At 38.0% G+C, this 17,633-nt stretch overlaps 1 protein-coding gene across 2 annotated transcripts in view; it reads right to left on the bottom strand.

The window, feature by feature from the left end:
- Nucleotides 1-1,244: 1,244 nt before the first annotated feature.
- dlgap4b (discs, large (Drosophila) homolog-associated protein 4b) overlaps nt 1,245-17,633 on the bottom strand; it is a 111,801-nt gene continuing 95,412 nt past the window's right edge. The window contains exons 6-7 of one of the 2 annotated variants that reach the window (XM_039767916.1): nt 12,567-12,719; nt 1,245-2,587 (exon numbers count right to left, since the gene is read on the bottom strand). In XM_039767916.1, coding sequence (XP_039623850.1) covers nt 2,369-2,587; nt 12,567-12,719 — 372 coding nt within the window. In that variant the 3' untranslated portion in view covers nt 1,245-2,368. Of the gene's footprint in view, nt 2,588-12,529; nt 12,720-17,633 lie in introns of both variants that reach the window. The other variant, XM_039767917.1, reaches the window with a different exon arrangement.

Raw genomic sequence — 17,633 nt, forward strand, 5'->3', positions numbered from 1 at the left:
AGCAGCTCCACTCTACAGGTAACCTCACGCAGTGCAGACTAGAGCCGTTCAGAAGAGCTGGATGGAAAATCCCAACACGAGTGGAAAGAAAACACACAGTAAGGTGGTTCCCCAAAGGGTTGCCAGGTTATGTCTTAAAGCTGGGAGATTAACATACGTTGAAGTCATACCAGATTAATAATTGTTTCTGAATCTCTTTTTGGTCCAAATTATGATAATGATTTGTCAATTCATAATTTTAAAAGGTGTATCCATACAGCTGTGAGTGCATTCATTTGTGTACATTCCTGAAAATGCTACAGTTACACAAGAAAAATGCAATCTGTATATAAGCCTTTTTTTAACCCTAAAGTACCCAATACATTATTAAACTAACAGCAAAGGAAAAAACAAAACAAACTGGTGCAGTAAAGGCGCCAGGACAAGATCAATTGCGTTTCATAATTGGGGAAAGTCAGCAATGCAAGAAGGCAAGTTGTTATATATAATAACACATCTATTCTTCAGAACTTCATTCAATAATCGCCGTCAAAAGTTTAATGTGGTTATAAATACCAAAAAAAAAACCAAAAAAAACCCTCTACATCGAGAGGTAAATCGGTTTCCTAAAATACACTGCCAAGTGTAAAACAAAGCCTAACACTGAGCAAACTTCTTTTTGAAACATTAAAGGTTCAAGTTCTTATTCGCAAAGAAGATAATGTGGTGGCTTGTTTAGGAATACAAGCATTATTCACGTGCAAAAAAAATAATAAAAAAAAATTCACTAAAAATCAAAAAAACTTTTTTTAAATTGTTGTAACAAGTCAGTCTCTGGGTTGCATAGTCCTTATCAACAGTGTTAAATAAACAAGCTAAACCGAGTAAACAAATGTCAGATTAACAGACAACACTGTTTAGGTAAAATCATTCACTGTTTGGAAATATCTGAGCCATCATATTTATAATGCCAGCATTTCACATTTTGCTTTTGTATGGTGCACTAAATCCAGTTGCTGGACTTTAAGCTCAAGGGGTCACACCATTAAATTATTCATTCGATGAAATTTTTCTGAAGATTTTCGTATACACACTTTTATATGTATATTTAACTTATTATATCAAATACATATAATATGTACTTTTATACTTTAATATAATAATAATAATAATATGTAGTATGCAACTACATGCACACATACACAGACATAGATGAAGTGTTCATGTAGTGTGTATATGTATGTGTGTGATATAGATATACTGTAAATCTATAAATCACACACTATATATATATCTGTTTTTTTACTAAAATAATGCACTTTACATTTCAGAGGGAGCTCTCCGCAGTGGCAGAACAATCAAACTGTCCTGTGTGCCTATAGAACAAAAGAAGAATCTCTAAAACAATTTTTTTTTTTTTGATTTATGGACAAATAGAACTACAGACCAAGGTTTGCAAGGGTAAAAATGTTCCAGTCTATATATTATTAATCTGTGCTACCTTCCCAGTCTCGAAGACATAAAATTAAATTACATAGTATATGCTGGTGAAATGTTGACACAAAATGAGAAAACAGATTTTTCTTTGTTTTTTTTTCTCCCTTTTCTTTCAAGACATTTCACTTGATGCGTGGGGACTTGAAGCGATGCCCAGTCTTTCCTTATTACAATCAAAAGTGGAGGACAGGTTCAAGCTAACAAATTAAATTGAACAAAAATAAGACTTTTGTTTTGGAAAACATTTTGCTGCAAAATGCATCCTCGTTTATGATAGAGTCCTGTTATCCATTGGTCCATGCTGCCGTAATTCCTTGGGTCAATCTGAGTTCACACCGTTACTGACCCATCTCTGGGACAAGATGTTAAAAACTACCTGATCCTGGTTCTCTAGACGTAATTAAAAAAAAAAACAAAAAAACAAATAAATAAAAATAAAAAGGAAGTGGGGTGGGGGGAGTTAGGGGTGTAAAAAGTTTAGCAGCGGAATTAATACAAGTAGTAATGGGAAGACGAGACTGATGCAGGGGATCGGAAAGGCGTGCAGGGGCTAGGAGCACGTCTGGATTATGATGCATTGCTGCTCAGATCAGAGCAATTGAAGAGCTCTTGCTTAAGAAATAACATTAAGATAGTTTTTGATATTATCATTATGTTTAGGAGATATAATAACAAAGTCTTTTGAGGTTTTCATTGCAGCCGCATGATTCAAGAGTCTCAGCTCATGTTAAAAGTTATTTTTTTTTGTCCCATTCAGTTCAATATTTAAATATTTTATTATTTTATCTACTTTTGCTGTGCTGAGTCCCAACCTCCAGCATCATATAATGGGGTTGAATGCTCTCCACAGTGGGTCCATCTGAGTTGGGGGTGGACAGTTAGGAAGAGAACCTCAAAGACGGGTTTGAGCCTCAGGAACATAGATCTCAATACTGTCAGCACTCTCGGTTGCCGAGTTCTGTCTCACTGAGGCTGCCCGCTTAGCTGCCATGAGCCGCTTACGTGCTTCCTGCCGTTGTTTGTCTGCCGAAGAATCGTTCTTCTCCCGGCTAGCTGCTGGCTTCGGTTTGGAGGGCTTCTTTGGCACAGGGGGAGGTTGCTTCTTCTCTTCCTATCATCAGAAGACACATAAAAAAAGAATATGGATGGGAAAATATGGAAGAATTGGGGGAAAAAAACCAAAAAAAACAGTGAATTAATATAAAGATTCTACAGGATGTACAGTATATAAAGAAAAGACCAAATGACAAAACATTTACTGTCAAACTTGAGTATGAAATAGATAAAACATTATTGTATGACAGTATATTTAAAATGTTAACATTAAGTGTGTCTACCTTTAAAACAAACAGATTCAGGCAGAAGGATGTGTTCATAGATCATATAACAGGCTAACACATGCCACCGATCATTGCCATTTTTAATAAAGAGAACTTCCTGAAAGCAGACCTTAGCAGTGTGGAGATTATCTTCCACAGGCTAAGTGCAATACTTTGCTGTTGACTATTGTCACACGTGTGCAAGAGAGGCAGTCGATGGGCTTAACTAAAGAGAATGATCAGTATCAATGCCGCCTCTTACTCTGCAGACCCTCAGATGAAGAGTCCTCCCGATACCTTCACTCCAGCCTCTAGTATTGAAGTTACTTCTGACCCCAGACATGACATCACTGCCATTTCCTCCCCTAAATGCACAACCCTTCCTGCCATCCCTCTATAAAGCTGACATACTGCCTATACAATTCAGTTCAGCTGCGGACTCATGACGTTGTTTTTTTTATCTTGCCTTATCATTCAAGTATATGGGATGGCGACTGCTAGTGCTGGGCGGTATGACCAAAATTCTTTATCACGGTATGTTTCAAAATTATACTGGTTTCACGTTATCTGATGGTATTTCATTCCCCATGCATGAGTGGATTGAGTGGATGGATGAGTGGACATTTTTCACTGCAATTATTGCAGAACACTGGCTAAGAATAACCTATTCCACTGTCATGAACATTGTAAAAAAAACATTTTAATGTGCACACAAGTATTAATACAGGTTTGCATGGCCCCATAAAGTGATGGGTTTTCAAGGGAATGGCACTAATGAAGAGAAGGAATCACACTGCATGACAGTTGCAGTCAAAATATAGAACCATTTTATTGAACAAATTTTGCAAACAACTTAAGCTAATATTTTGACAACATATTTTCAACCATCCAAAGAGGCATTTAGACTTAGTAAAATATTCAGAGGTGCTTTCAAAAGTTATATTGCACTGAACATGTCTTAGAAAAGGCATAGATAGTGAATATTTTTTTAAACCAACTACACTTTCTGTTAATGTTAACAGTCTCTGTCCACTGACACATTAAAAGTGACTTTTTAAACAACTTTACCATCATTAAACTGCATAATATTTAAACTAATAAATAATAATAACAATAAAATAAATAATAGTGCAACTTCCAGTAATAATACCATTACTTCAAGACTTCAAGCCCAGGTGGATAACACAGTATTCACCAAATTAAAATAAAATAAAACAAGTGCAACTTGGGGAGCAATCTTTACCAACTGAACCATCATTAAGGCAAATTGCATTAATATGGACCTTGCTTCAAGCTAAGCTATATACATAAATAATAAAACTGCAACTTGCATTTATAATGCTATTTGTGGTATAGCCCTACGGAAGCGTATTAGTGAAGAAAAAAAAAAAAAACTACTATGTTGAGAATAAAGTCGACAGGTTGACTTTATTCTTGACATTTCCACTTTAATCTCTACATAAGCATCAAGATTAAAGTCGACATTTCCACTTTATTCTCAGTTTATTTTGTCATTAAAGTAGAATGTCGTAAACTAAACTTCATCCTAAAATCAATTTTTAATTTACTAGATTTTCTCAAAACCCGTCCTAAGTTAATGTAGCACATTAAATGCTTTGTGTTAAGTGTTCCCCGACCCAGTTGTTACTCACAATGTGCTTCATAAACTGACTTCCTCCGCACTAAGAGGAGGCACAGGCAGGGATCGCCACACAGAATACATTCGCTTCATGATATTCCTGCTCTCTGAAAACTTAGACTGCTAAGATAAATACTTGATATCATTTTTATAATGAAAAGCGGGTATTAAACATGCACGGTAGTGAGGCGGTAGTGCTGCTCCCTCGCAGTAAGGGGTCCCCAGGTGTACGTTCAGTGTAGAGAACTTTATGGCAGGTGTGACGAGGCTTCAAAAAACTGGATGTATGAATGGGCATTGCACAGGTTTAACTTAAATGTTGGGTTCGTGATCTGGTGGTCGGAGACATGAACACGGAAATCAATGGATATTCTTCTGAGTGAACTTTCTTTATTGCATGCGTGCTGTGTCTATCCGACGTACCAAACCCCCAGTTCCTATCCATCCTTTTTCGTTCTCCACATAACCAATCACCACACGATAAACGTCTTTGTGAAATTAAAACTAGATATAAACTTAGACCATGGAGTGTTCAGCACTTGAAAAAAAATCTTTGTTATACACGTTTAAATATGCCATACATTTAGGACTGCGCCCATCCCAGCAGGCATTGTATGCGAGGCAGGAGCAAATCCTGAACGAGGCACAAGCACATCGCAGGGTGAATACAAGCAACACAAACTAGCAGGGTTAATATAGCATAACAAAACCTCACCGCCTACATAACTTTGAAAGGAAACTGAAGCACGCCGAGTAAACCCACCAGAAAAACATACAAATCCAAGGCAGGGAACACCCGGGACCCCCTTGCTGCGAGGCAGCAGTGCAACCTCTACGCCACCATGCCCCCCATGTTTAATACATTCTTTAATGCATTTCATCATGAAAATTATATCAAGTATTTATCTTTGCATTCTAAATGTTCAGGGAGCAGGAATATCATGAAATTAATGTGTTGTGTGTGGCGAGCGCTGCCTGCGCCTCCTCTTAGTGCAAAAGGAAGTCAGTTTAAGAGGCACATAGTGATTAACACTTAACACAAAGCATTTAATGTGCTACATAACTTATGACGGGGTTTGAGAAAATCTAGTAAATTAAATATTCATTTTAAGTTGAAGTTTTGTTTATGATGTTCTACTTTAAATGACAAATTACGAGAATAAAGTCAGCATGTCGACTTTATTCTCCTCATAAGCTTCGAGATTAAAGTGGAAATGTCGAGAATAAAGTCAACATGTCGTCACAGTACCCAGGTACATTACACAGTATTGAAAAAAAATAAAACATTACAACTTGGCTTGCATTATTATCCAGTAGTATAGAAATAGTATTCACACATTTGAACATAATGGTCCATATCCGACCTTTTAAAACCAAAGTATCTCCAGACAACAGACATGGCTCCTTTATTTGGCAAAAGTTCTTTTGTGTCATCATGTTCAACGTTATTGTCTGCTACAGCTTCAGTTTCTGAATGCTCTCTGTCCATTTTCACTGCTCAATACCTCCACTAACGCATGTACCCTGTTGCACGCGTGACTAGCGGTGTAGCAGTGAAAAAGGTCACCCCTTAAACAGTTTCCCGCTGTGCCACGTTCTGAATGTTGTTTAGGCTATTTAAACCGGAGTTGCGGTATAAGAAAATCCATATCATAACAAAAATAAATTGTTTTTGGTATGAACCAGTATACCGCCCAACACTAGCGACTCCAAACCTTTTGCGTGGTTTTGTCCCTTTCTTATGCCATTTAGCAGACAACCATGCTGAGAGCAAACAAGACATGAAACCTGTGATGCAGCAATGCTTCCCATGTCAAACCCCATGCAAATTAGAAGGTGGTAAAGCTATAAATCAGAGGTGTCAAATTCAATGCCAGCAGGCCGGATCCAGCTCTTGGATTTTCATACTACATATAGCCCATAATCATTTCAAAGACACTCTTAACATTTCATATTGGAGTGTATCTATATATAATTTGCATATCCAGTGTTCTCTCACACTTAGTTGTGCAGGACAGCACACCACAGTTACTAACCTATAGTATGAATGGAAACGTCTGCTCAGAATGACCCAACAAGAAAAAATGAAAAGATGACATACCACGCTGCCGTAAAGAACTTGAGGTTTTTAGCATTATACCAAAGATGAGCCACCATCTCCTTCATGAGACTGTCACGCTGCTAACTTAGTACATCAGCATAGGTATCCAGGTTGGTAACCCTTCCACGGCTTACCTGACTGCTGCTGCTACTGACCCACACGACGGTCCTCCAACCACATACAATTATATTTGCATTTCCACTCCTGTTAAACGTGATCCTTATCGATCTCAAATGAACTCCATCTGTTTGCTACATCACTACTGATTTCCCCCATTTTTTTTGATGTTCACTTGATTGGGACACGTTAATGACTGCCACTCTCATTTTCCCCAAACAATTTTTTCATTCAATGCTGATTCTGGTCCCATTGCTTTTGGATATAGAAGTCACTTTTAAGTCACTTTCTTAACCTGCTGCCATGTGCAAGAGAAGTAAAGCAGATAAAGAGGGAAGAAATGAGGCAGAACATATGATTGTGATGAGCGGAAGTACCTTTTGTTTGGAAAGAAAATGTGCTAGTAGTTTTTTTGTTGATGTATTCCAACCCACTCTGAGAATAAAAACTTACTCTTGGCCCACAGTAAAACGGAGTTTGACACCCTTGCTGTAAACCAAGGAGTTTGTTCGCTCTGATCTCACTCATACTTGATTATTTCAAGGTTTAGTGAGCAGGGAAGGCCACTGCTTTAGAATTCAGTTTCCTGGTCCCGTTACACTTCTGTCATGAAGGGATGCTCCTGAGCAGCAAAGATTCAGACCAGAAAGTGCCATGGATAACATAAATCACATCGTTACATCCTCAACATCTATCTGCACTGTTGGAATGCATCAATATTGAGCCCTGGATCTGTGATGTTTTAACATATCCTGGGCCCACATATCTGCATGAATCAACACAAATCAGACTAAACCAATCAACATTTTACCAGACCTCCAGTCTCCATTTTCTTAGCCCACTGAAACTATAACTTCTCATTCGTTTTACAGATGAGTGAAAGTCAGTTGAGTTCAGCTACCAAGGTAAAATATAGTGTTTTTCTTTTTTTTTGTTTTGGTACCACTATTACTGTTCAAATTATCTGAGCCTTCATCAGTCTGTTTTCCAATCACATAACCACTCTTGGAAGTCAGCTGGTTGTTTTTCTAGTGGTGACCTATACACAATACACCTGTTCACATTCCATGTGTTAACATGCACACACAATACCAGCATAAAATGAGTAATCTGGATAAAGCAGAAACCGGTTTTCTTAAAAATCCACGTTTACACAGAATGATACATGCCTGGAGTTCTAACTTTCCCAAACATGACAATGTCATTATACTGTGCAAAAAAAAAAAAACTTAAATATCATCACTGGACAATATGAATCCATAAACATGCATGAAGCCAATGATTAATTAACTTGTGTTCTATAAATAGATTTAGTCCTTGTTGTGCAACAAAGTAAATAACATCCATGACCAACCTGAGCCACTGTTGGTTCATGTTATGAACAATGGCCACTGTGTCACTTATCACGCTGTTTCAACATTATCTGTAGCAAATGGCTGGATTTAAACTAAACTGACATTTTATTAATGTTACTGGGTTGCAAAAAGCACAATCTTTTCTGCTTGGTCATTTAACTGAGCCATGTAAAAGAGCGACCATACTGCTGCGTGTGCTTCTTGACTTACACCAGAGGTAGGAAACATTGGTCCTGGAGGGCGCCAGTGGCCACAGGTTTCTGTTCCAACCCAATTGCTTAATTAGAAAAAATGATTGCCAATCTCAGACCGTATTTAATTTTATATCTTGTTAGTCTGCAATGTTAGATTCCTATATTGTAGATTTTTTCCTTTCCAATGGAATCATCCAAATGGGTTGAAGCCTAAAACTGATCATTTTAGTGTCTCACATTTTTCTATTAAATGTTTTATCAAACCAAATAGTTACATGATGAACACACACAGTGGTGTGCTGGGGTGGCAGCATAAAGATGAAAGACGCCTCACGCCTGGACAAACTTGTTAAGAAGGCAGGCTCTATTGTAGGATTAAGTTGGACAGTTTAACATCTGTGGCGGAGCGACGGGCACTGAGCAAACTCCTGTCAATCATGAAGAATCCACTGCATCCACTGAACAGGATCATCTCCAGGCAGAGGAGTAGCTTCAGTGACAGACTTTTGTCACCGTCCTGCTCCACTGACAGACTGAGGAGATCATTCCTCCCCCACACTATGTGACTCTTCAATTCCACCCGGGGGAGTAAATGCTAACATTAATTTTATTTTAATTTTTATTACTATTTAATTTAATATTGTTTCTTTGTAACAGTATACTGCTGCTGGATTATGTGAATTTCCCCTTGGGATTAATAAAAGTATCTATCTATCTATCTATCTAAATGGGAACAAGTTAGTTGGAGAACTGCTGGCTCCTTTGTTATTTACATTGTATTGCTAATAAGGAGCCATTAAAAACACTGAACGCGGCTGTTTAAGACTGAAATAAGCAATTAAGGGTGGAGAACCTTAACAAGCAAGACCACTAAAATGAGGCAAAAATATCACTTAAGCAGTAAGTGCTTCATCAGCAATAACTGACCTCTCATTAAGGAACTGGGTTGCAACAAAAATCTGCAGCCAATGTGGTCCTCCAGGACGGCCGTTACCTACCCCTGCCTTACACCCAGTGCTGCTCAGACAATAGCAATGCAGGAATTTTTCCGTTAACAAAATAAATACTGCATTACGTTACTCGTTACATTAAAAGGTAATTGGACTATGAAACGCATGTTAATTTTAACATGTTACTGCCCCAACACTGCTCCTGAAATTGTGCACTGTACCTTCAGCTCATCAACACACATCTTTATGATTTCTGAAATACTGAGACATATTACTTCAGCCTGCTGAAGGAATAATGCAATTGCTCAAGCATTTGCTCAGGAAATTTATCTTGTGGACACTTCTACCTGCGGCTGTTCCGAAGCTAACACATGCACAAATGAACAGAGTGCTGAGCACATGCACAGACTACAAACTCCTTAACTTTAACCTGGTTTAGGGGTAACAAGGCCAAATAACTAGATTAATCATGGAGAAATCTGTGTGTGTGTTATCCAAGTGTCTCAGAGAGCAATAACCTGGGGTTATTAAAGCACATGTAAATGGGGTTACTGTTCCTAACTGGCACATTAGTCAGCTTTTTCTAGGATATATTTAACATCACTATAACAGAATTGTCTAACATGTTTAACCCAAATCAGAATGTCATTGGGTGGAGTATATCCTGGCAGCACGAGCTGCAGGGCATGACTTGGCTCAGGACAAGTCACCAGTTGATTGCAGGCCCACTTATGTACATACCCACACTGGAATTTACACAGGGCCAATTCAGAGCCACCAATTTACCTAACCTGTGTTGTTTGACTGCAGAATGAAAACTGGTAGACCCAGAGGAAAACCCACATAGACACAAAGGGGACTTCCAGATTCCACTTGGAAAATGAATGACCTGATGCAGGATTCAAATGCAAGCTGCTGGTTTTGTGAAGCAACAGCACTAACCGCTGTGCTACCATTCTACTTTTGTATTACTCTTACCATGTTTAAACAGTACAGCCTGCACACGTGATGCTGTTGCTGTTTAAATTGTGTGACTACCAACTTAGTAAACTGGCCAATCAGTGTACAGCAAGCCTTTGAGAGACACCAGTTTAATCACAAAGGCATAATAATAAAGAACAGTTTCTAAACTGTGACCGATGAGGGCACCAACACTTTTCCAGTATCAGTGATGAGGTTACACAAGTGGACACCACAATACCCTGAAATCTGTTGTCCAAGTAGAAAATACAATGCTGTTAAATTTTGACAAGATTCACTGAGCATTCACTCTCACACATTTTGAGTATACATAGCTCTGTTGAAAAGGCTCCCATTTGTATAGAATGTTTAGTCTCAAATCATCCTGCTGAAATCACAGATGTACTGATATACAAGGCACTATATCTTGGGGACAGTTCCTCACCTTTTACAAATAATGTATAATTTAATATGTATAGTAATCTCTTTTTCATGCATTTTGTGGAAATTACTTTTAGAAGGTATAATCACGCAATAATAGGTGTTGTTACATATAATAAAGGTGTTTATGGAGATAATCCATTGAGCTCAGCATACATATACATTCATGTCCTTGTACTATTTCACCAATAGAATCAGTTTCAATGTTTCAAGATGAAGGTCTTCAGGGTGCTACTGTCAACTGTGTGGCTTTTATTTTTCACTCTCTACAAGTTATGTTTGGTTCTCGTTTTTACTTATCCTAAGCAGCACTCTACCTGTATGGGGCATGTGAATTCCATTCACAAACCTCTTTAATCCAATTTATGAGGTCATAAGGGCTGGAGCCTATCTGCAAGTCCATCATAGTGCCCACTCATGCACACACAAACTGACACTTGGTTGACAAATTAGAAACACTATATTTTTTGTACATAATTCACATAGTATATCCTTGAAAAGGCAATGTATTGCAGTTATTAGTTTGCTTCTTGTTTGCTACAACCATTTTAGTCAATTTGTGCAGCTCAAGGCTTATGGTTTTCATAAAAATGCTGCAAATTAATTTCCACTTAGGCCTTAAGAATTAAGGACTTTCACTTAATATATGGACTTTCACTTCTAAAGCAGCTGAAATGTTGGACTTCAGTTATCATAGAAATCTTCAAAGGGCATACCTTCAGTTTGAGTTAAGGGAATACTCCACTCAAAAAGGTTCCTTATCCCATGTAGTTTGTACTGATGGTCAAAAAAGAATTAATCTCATATTTTTTACACAGAATGGAGATAAAGTTTCTGATAAAACATGGGTTTATGCTATCCATTGCTGGAGAACAGCAAACAATACCAAAAACACCCATGAAAAATCTCATGTTACTGGAGCTGCATAATCCACGTTATCCAGTCATATGCTCACAATATGTCAAACACTTGCATTTTTACTAAAATGTTATTGAGTAAACCACTTCAACGAAAATGGAACCCACTCAGGCATCAATTGTAGACCTGCCACCTCCTATTGGTTATATTTATGTTCATATCCACAATTGGAGTACATCTCAGGATTAGTTAAGTGTCGGTCTGTGAAACTGTACAGATGAACGGACCTTCTGTTTTTTAGAGCAACTCAAAGAAGCACAAATACGGGGCATATTCTCTTCCTGATAATGTTTCACTTGCTTTTCTTTAACTTTTAATCTTCAGTTGTACTCGTCTGTCAATGAACTTTGAAATGTTCACATCGCATGATGTGCAATGTTAGCCCAAAAAACAAGGTGTTACCAGGCTGATTCATGGCCAATAAATGAGGGGGTAGCCAGGTTTTCAATTCAAATACTCACTCACGCTTGAACAGGTTCTGTTTTAGCTCACAAGAATGTTTTGTGGAAGTGGTTTATTTGATGATACTTTAGTAAAAATAAGTGTGCTTGGGATGTTTTAAGCATAACATGACTTGACTTGTGAATTATGCTACACAACTGAAGTTAAGATTTGTTTCAGTGGATGTTTTTGATATAGTCTGCTGTTATTCAGTGCTGGTGATGACAGATACCTATCAGAAACTTTGCTGTCACCATTCTAAATGGGGGAAAAAATATAAATATCATTAAAAAATATTCTCATCCATCATTACAAACTACATGGGGGTAAAGTAACATTTTTAGGTGGGGTATTCCTTTAAATATGCAATATCCTCCACAATATGTTAAACCTTTAAATCAGATCAATCAGTTTTCTTGTATATAAATGTAACACCTAAATAAGAATTATGTGCAACTGGGATACATTTTCGTAACTTTGATCCAGAGAGGAAATCATGCAAGGTTATAAGACAAATGTAAACATCCATGATTCACAAATGCCATGCTTCTTTATACAGAAACACAACTAATGATCAAAACACAATGTTAGGCAGTATAGTTATAATGAGCTCCCTACCCCGGGGTGGGGACAGGGCCTCAGGGTTCAGCAGTACCTTCCTGTCCGAGGAGTCAGTAAGTTGCCAGTCATTGGTCTTCAAGTGATACAGTTCATCGAACTTCATACTTATGTCTTCAATAGACAACTGGAGAAGGTCCCAGAACCCAGCCAGATCTTGTGCAGTTGGTCGTGGATTTGCATTGACATTCTATTGGAAAAGGGAAAAAAAATATTAAAAATAGTCAATTACTGGTTCACTTTCAAGATTTATTTTTATTGATTTCCACTCAGCACATCTCACATTTATTTTCTTTTTCAGGTTCTGTAATTATCAAGTTCATCAAGAAGGAATAATCATAACTGATAAATTTTAGCTAATTGATGCAGTGGCCATGGGTCATTCCTGCCAAGCGTTCAAAGTCAGGCTTCAGCTCTCAATGACCCCGACCTGAATTAAATGGGTTTAAAAATGTATGTATGCACATTATAGTTTGCTGCATCTCGCATGTTGAAATTTCAACAGAGGGTTCGGATTCCTTTAACCAGAATTGTTTCCAAATGATGCAATGGAATGTAATGTGTATAATCTTTATATAGTCATGATCATGAACATTCCATCCAAAGATGGAATCAATGCACGTCCTTCCTCCTGCTTTGTCTGCTTGACACTTTTGCAACGTATAACATTGGTCTTGGATGCTCACTCTCTCTCTAGCCAGGGGTAATTCATTGAGAAGACTTTCCATCTTCCTTTAGAATATGTACAAGTCATTTCTTCATTCAATCTTAGATGGTTAGATAAATGTACATCTTTACCGAGTGCCATGTTACTGTGACACATACATTCAGATACCCTTAACCTGATTTTTTTGCTTCCCTCACATTTGTGTCTCTGAACTATACAGCTACACTCTACACTACCATATTAATTACAAGTGGGTTCAAGACGTCTGTATATAGAAACATGGATAATAAACTTTATTTTTGCTGTGCAGTTGTAAATTAGCAACTGAAATGCTTCACAATGCTGCATTCTGTGTTTTCAAGAAAAAAATTGCATCTACTTTTTCCATTACTGCACTCGCACAAGCTACTTAAGCAGATAGAATGTGGACAACAGACCACTTTAAATGGGAGACTAAACTTTTGGTGGGAAGACCCAGGCTGACACCTACACATCAGAATGGCTTAGGTTTTATTACCAATTAGCACAAAAAGAATGTAAGAGAAACTGGAGTACCTTTGGAAAATCCTCACTAGATACAGGGAGAAAATGTACATTTCACACCAGGATTTAAACTCTGGTCAATAGCCTTAAAAAACAGTAGTAAGTGGTGTTGCCTTTTCAGAACTGTTTAATTTTATAGAGTACTAGGGGGCTTCCCCTACTGCTAGCTTCGCTCGCCAACCAGTGGGTTGGGTTAACCGGATATACAGTTTAAAGAGATTGTTATTTTCATTGGAATTGTTACATATGCATTATTTTCACTTTTACTTTAAAACTTCAGTTAAAACAATATTTGGAATCAACTTTTCTTCAAGATTGCATTGAATTTTGATTCCGTGTTTGGATTAACATTGTCAAATGCAACGTATAACTGCCTGTGAGTGAATATTGTTTCTTTCTCTCTAATAAATAAACCAAATTTTTCGAATGTTTGTCTCTGTGATTTGTTTTAATTGTCAAAAGCTATTCTCACGGGAAACTGTAAACGTTTTAATACGATTTGCATATCAAAATCTCCTTTGGTGTCTAATGTTATCCGTGAAAGATGTACTACATTACCTTTTTTGTTGCCTGTTAAAATTTTACATGTTAGAATTGTTCAACCAATTTTTAATACAACTAATTTTGTTCCATTGCATAGTCCATCACTCATACATAAATTGCGCCATAACATTACGATACATCCTTCTTTCAACATTAATTTGGCCGGTTGAAGACCGGACGGTGTTAATGCTTGTAGATATTCTATGGGATATTGTAAATTGATGTCTTCTTCTTCCGCACGATCACCACCAACTGCTTCAGCATAGTCTATTGATACACATTTAATCAATTTGTCATGAAACCGCTCAACGATTTTTGTGTTAATTTGTTTGACTTCATCGTTTCTCGCTGCCATATTTTGATGAACAGGTGATTCTAAACTGGATATTTGTAAGTGTATGTGTGTGTTCGTAAGTAAGCCCTGTAATGGATTGGTGTCTGTCCAGGTTAAGTGTCGGAATGCACCCGAAGACCGTGATCTTGTTTGAAAATAGATGTAAGTAGGGTGTGCCTTGAAGGAATCTCATGGCAAAAGTTCTGGACTTGTAAATGTAAATTCACTATTAAAACAAAAAGCCCTGAAAATGGGCTGTGTTGCTGCCTCTCAACTCCAGTGTACTAGTTTGAAACTAGTTATATATGGGGGGCTGCATATTCTTCCTATACATATGGGACTTTTCTTCAGGCACTTTAGTTTTACTCCTCCTTCCCAGGTGTGTGTGTTTTAACTGGTTATTATATAATGTGTTCGGAAAATACTCAGACCCCTTCACTTTCTACACACTTTACTCTGTTGTAGATTTCATTTTAAATGGAAAGATTTGCAATTTTTGGCCATCAATCTACACTCAGTAACCCATGATGACAAAGTGAAGACATGTTTCAGAAAGGTTTGCAAAATTATTAAAAAATCAAAAACTGAAATCTGATTTATGTAAGCATTCAGACCCTTTTGTTTGGCACTCCAAATTGTGGTCAGGTGCATCCTGTCTGCTTTAATTGTCCTTGAGATGCGTTAAGAACTTGGTTGACGTCCATCTGTGGCCTGCAATGAAATGGTGTTCAGGCATTGATCAGGGCAAGGGTATACAACAAGCCTCAAGGGTTCCCTGGAGCTTAGTGAAATGGAAGAAGTTTGGAACTACCAGAACTCTTCCAAGAGTTGCCATCCAGACAAACTGAGTAACTGGGCAAGAAGGGCCTTCATCAGGTAAGAGACCAAAAACCCACTCTAACAGAGCTTCAGAACTCCTCTACTAAAATGGGACAACCTGTTAGAAGGATGATGCATCTCAGCAGCACTCTATCTGTCGAGTGTCTGGTGTAATACAACAGACAGATGAGCCTTTTTGGATATGTTTGTGAGGTCCAAAACAACTATGTTCCATATCCTTCATATCTGTATTTTAATTATGTTTGTGGCTTTGCACTCACTGACTGTAAAGCCTCACACAGAGCCTACCCCCTCATCTTAAGACAAAAATCAAACCGGATGGATTTTAATAATTTATTACATTTATATAGCGCTTTTCAAGGCACTCAAAGCGCTTTACATACAAGGGGGGGGATCTCCTCAACCACCACCAGTGTGCAGCATCCACCTGGATGATGCGACGGCAGCCATAGTGCGCCAGAACGCCCACCACACACCAGCTTACTGGTGGAGAGGAGACAGAGTGATGAAGCCAATCAGTGTATGGGGATGATTAGGAGGCCATGACGGTCAGAGGCCAATGGGCAAATCTGGCCAGGATGCCGGGGTAACACCCCTACTCTTTCCGAAAGACATCCTGGGATTTTTAATGACCACAGAGAGTCAGGACCTCGGTTTAACGTCTCATCCGAAAGACGGTGCTTTTTTTCAGTATAGCGTCCCCATCACTATACTGGGGCATTAGGACCCACACAGACCACAGGGTGAGCACCCCCTGCTGGCCTCACTAACACCTCTTCCAGCAGCAACCTAGTTTTTCCCAGAAGGTCTCCCATTCAGGTACTGACCAGGCTCAACCCTGCTTAGCTTCTTGTCAGGGCAGGTCGTGAACTAGTTGGACTGAGTCTCTGGGTGTGTCGCACTACATGACTGTTATTCATGGGAATGTGCTGTGACTACCCCTGACTATCTGAAATTAAGTAAATGAAATCTATAACTGAAAATTCAAGTATCATAACATGGCCTTAATGGCAGCATTGCATGCTTAAGATGCTGACTTATGTCATGAGATTGCAAGAGAGGGTTTTCTTATGAGGACCTTCCATGCATATCACATTTTTGAAAGAGCAGTACACCACTATTCCTGTGAAAGCTACAGTTATCTGCAGGCACTCTGTAGCAATATTGGGGTTTCACTTTTCATACCTGACCAGTGTATGAACAGTTCAATCTGAAAATTTTCTTGCCCTTCCATCTCTTAATGACATTTAAGAATAATGTCTCTGTTTACGCTCTTTAATACTGCAACTGAGATGCATACTCATACTTTTGTCACCTCGTGACTTGACTATTGCAATGCAGTGCCATTTGGTATCCCTACTTCGAGTCTAAATAAATTACAATAGGTATAGAGTTCAGCAGGTAGAGTGGTTACGCACTTAAAACCCTGGGAGCATATCACTCCTACACTTCTAAAATTGCATCGGCTATCTGTTCCCTTCTGTATTTAATATAAAACTTCACTTTTTAGTTTTTAAGGCTCTTCATGGTGTAACCCCACCTTATTTGTCCTCTTTAATCTGTCCATATACTCCATCACGTTCACTTTGTTCTTCTGACTTCTTGCTATTAGATATGCTATTATTATGTAGATTGCGCACTATAAGTGACAGGTCTTTTAGAATATCAGGGTCATGACTATGGAATGCCTATATTTTTAATATTGTCTTTTGTTGTTCTTAACTTTGATTGTAAATTGGATTGTTTGATTTTATGTGTATTGTTGTACAAGTGGCCTTGGGTACCTAGAAAGGCGCTTTTAAGTTTATTATTATTACTGTTTCAAATTTATCTTGAGAGGTTACTTCAGCTTGGTTTTCCTGTTTAAAAACCTATACATAATATACATAGATAAATAGATAGATAGATAGATAGTAGAGTCACAAAACCAGCACCAGCTTTTGCCCGATGCGCCTATAGGAGAGAGGCAGGTGAAGCTTGTGTGACATGGCTGTCACTTTTCTGGCTACTTGAAATCATAACAGATAAATTGCATGATCTTCAGGACTAGAAAAGTAAAAAAAAAAAAAAAATAAATAAAAATAAAAATAAAATCTAGATACTTAACCTATTTAGAAATGGATGAAATAGGCAATGTGGCTTAGTGACACGTTATGCATACAGTGAATATTAATGTC

This window comes from Polypterus senegalus, chromosome 10 (assembly GCF_016835505.1).
Source record: "Polypterus senegalus isolate Bchr_013 chromosome 10, ASM1683550v1, whole genome shotgun sequence".
In the NCBI taxonomy this organism is placed as follows: Eukaryota; Metazoa; Chordata; class Cladistia; order Polypteriformes; family Polypteridae; genus Polypterus; species Polypterus senegalus.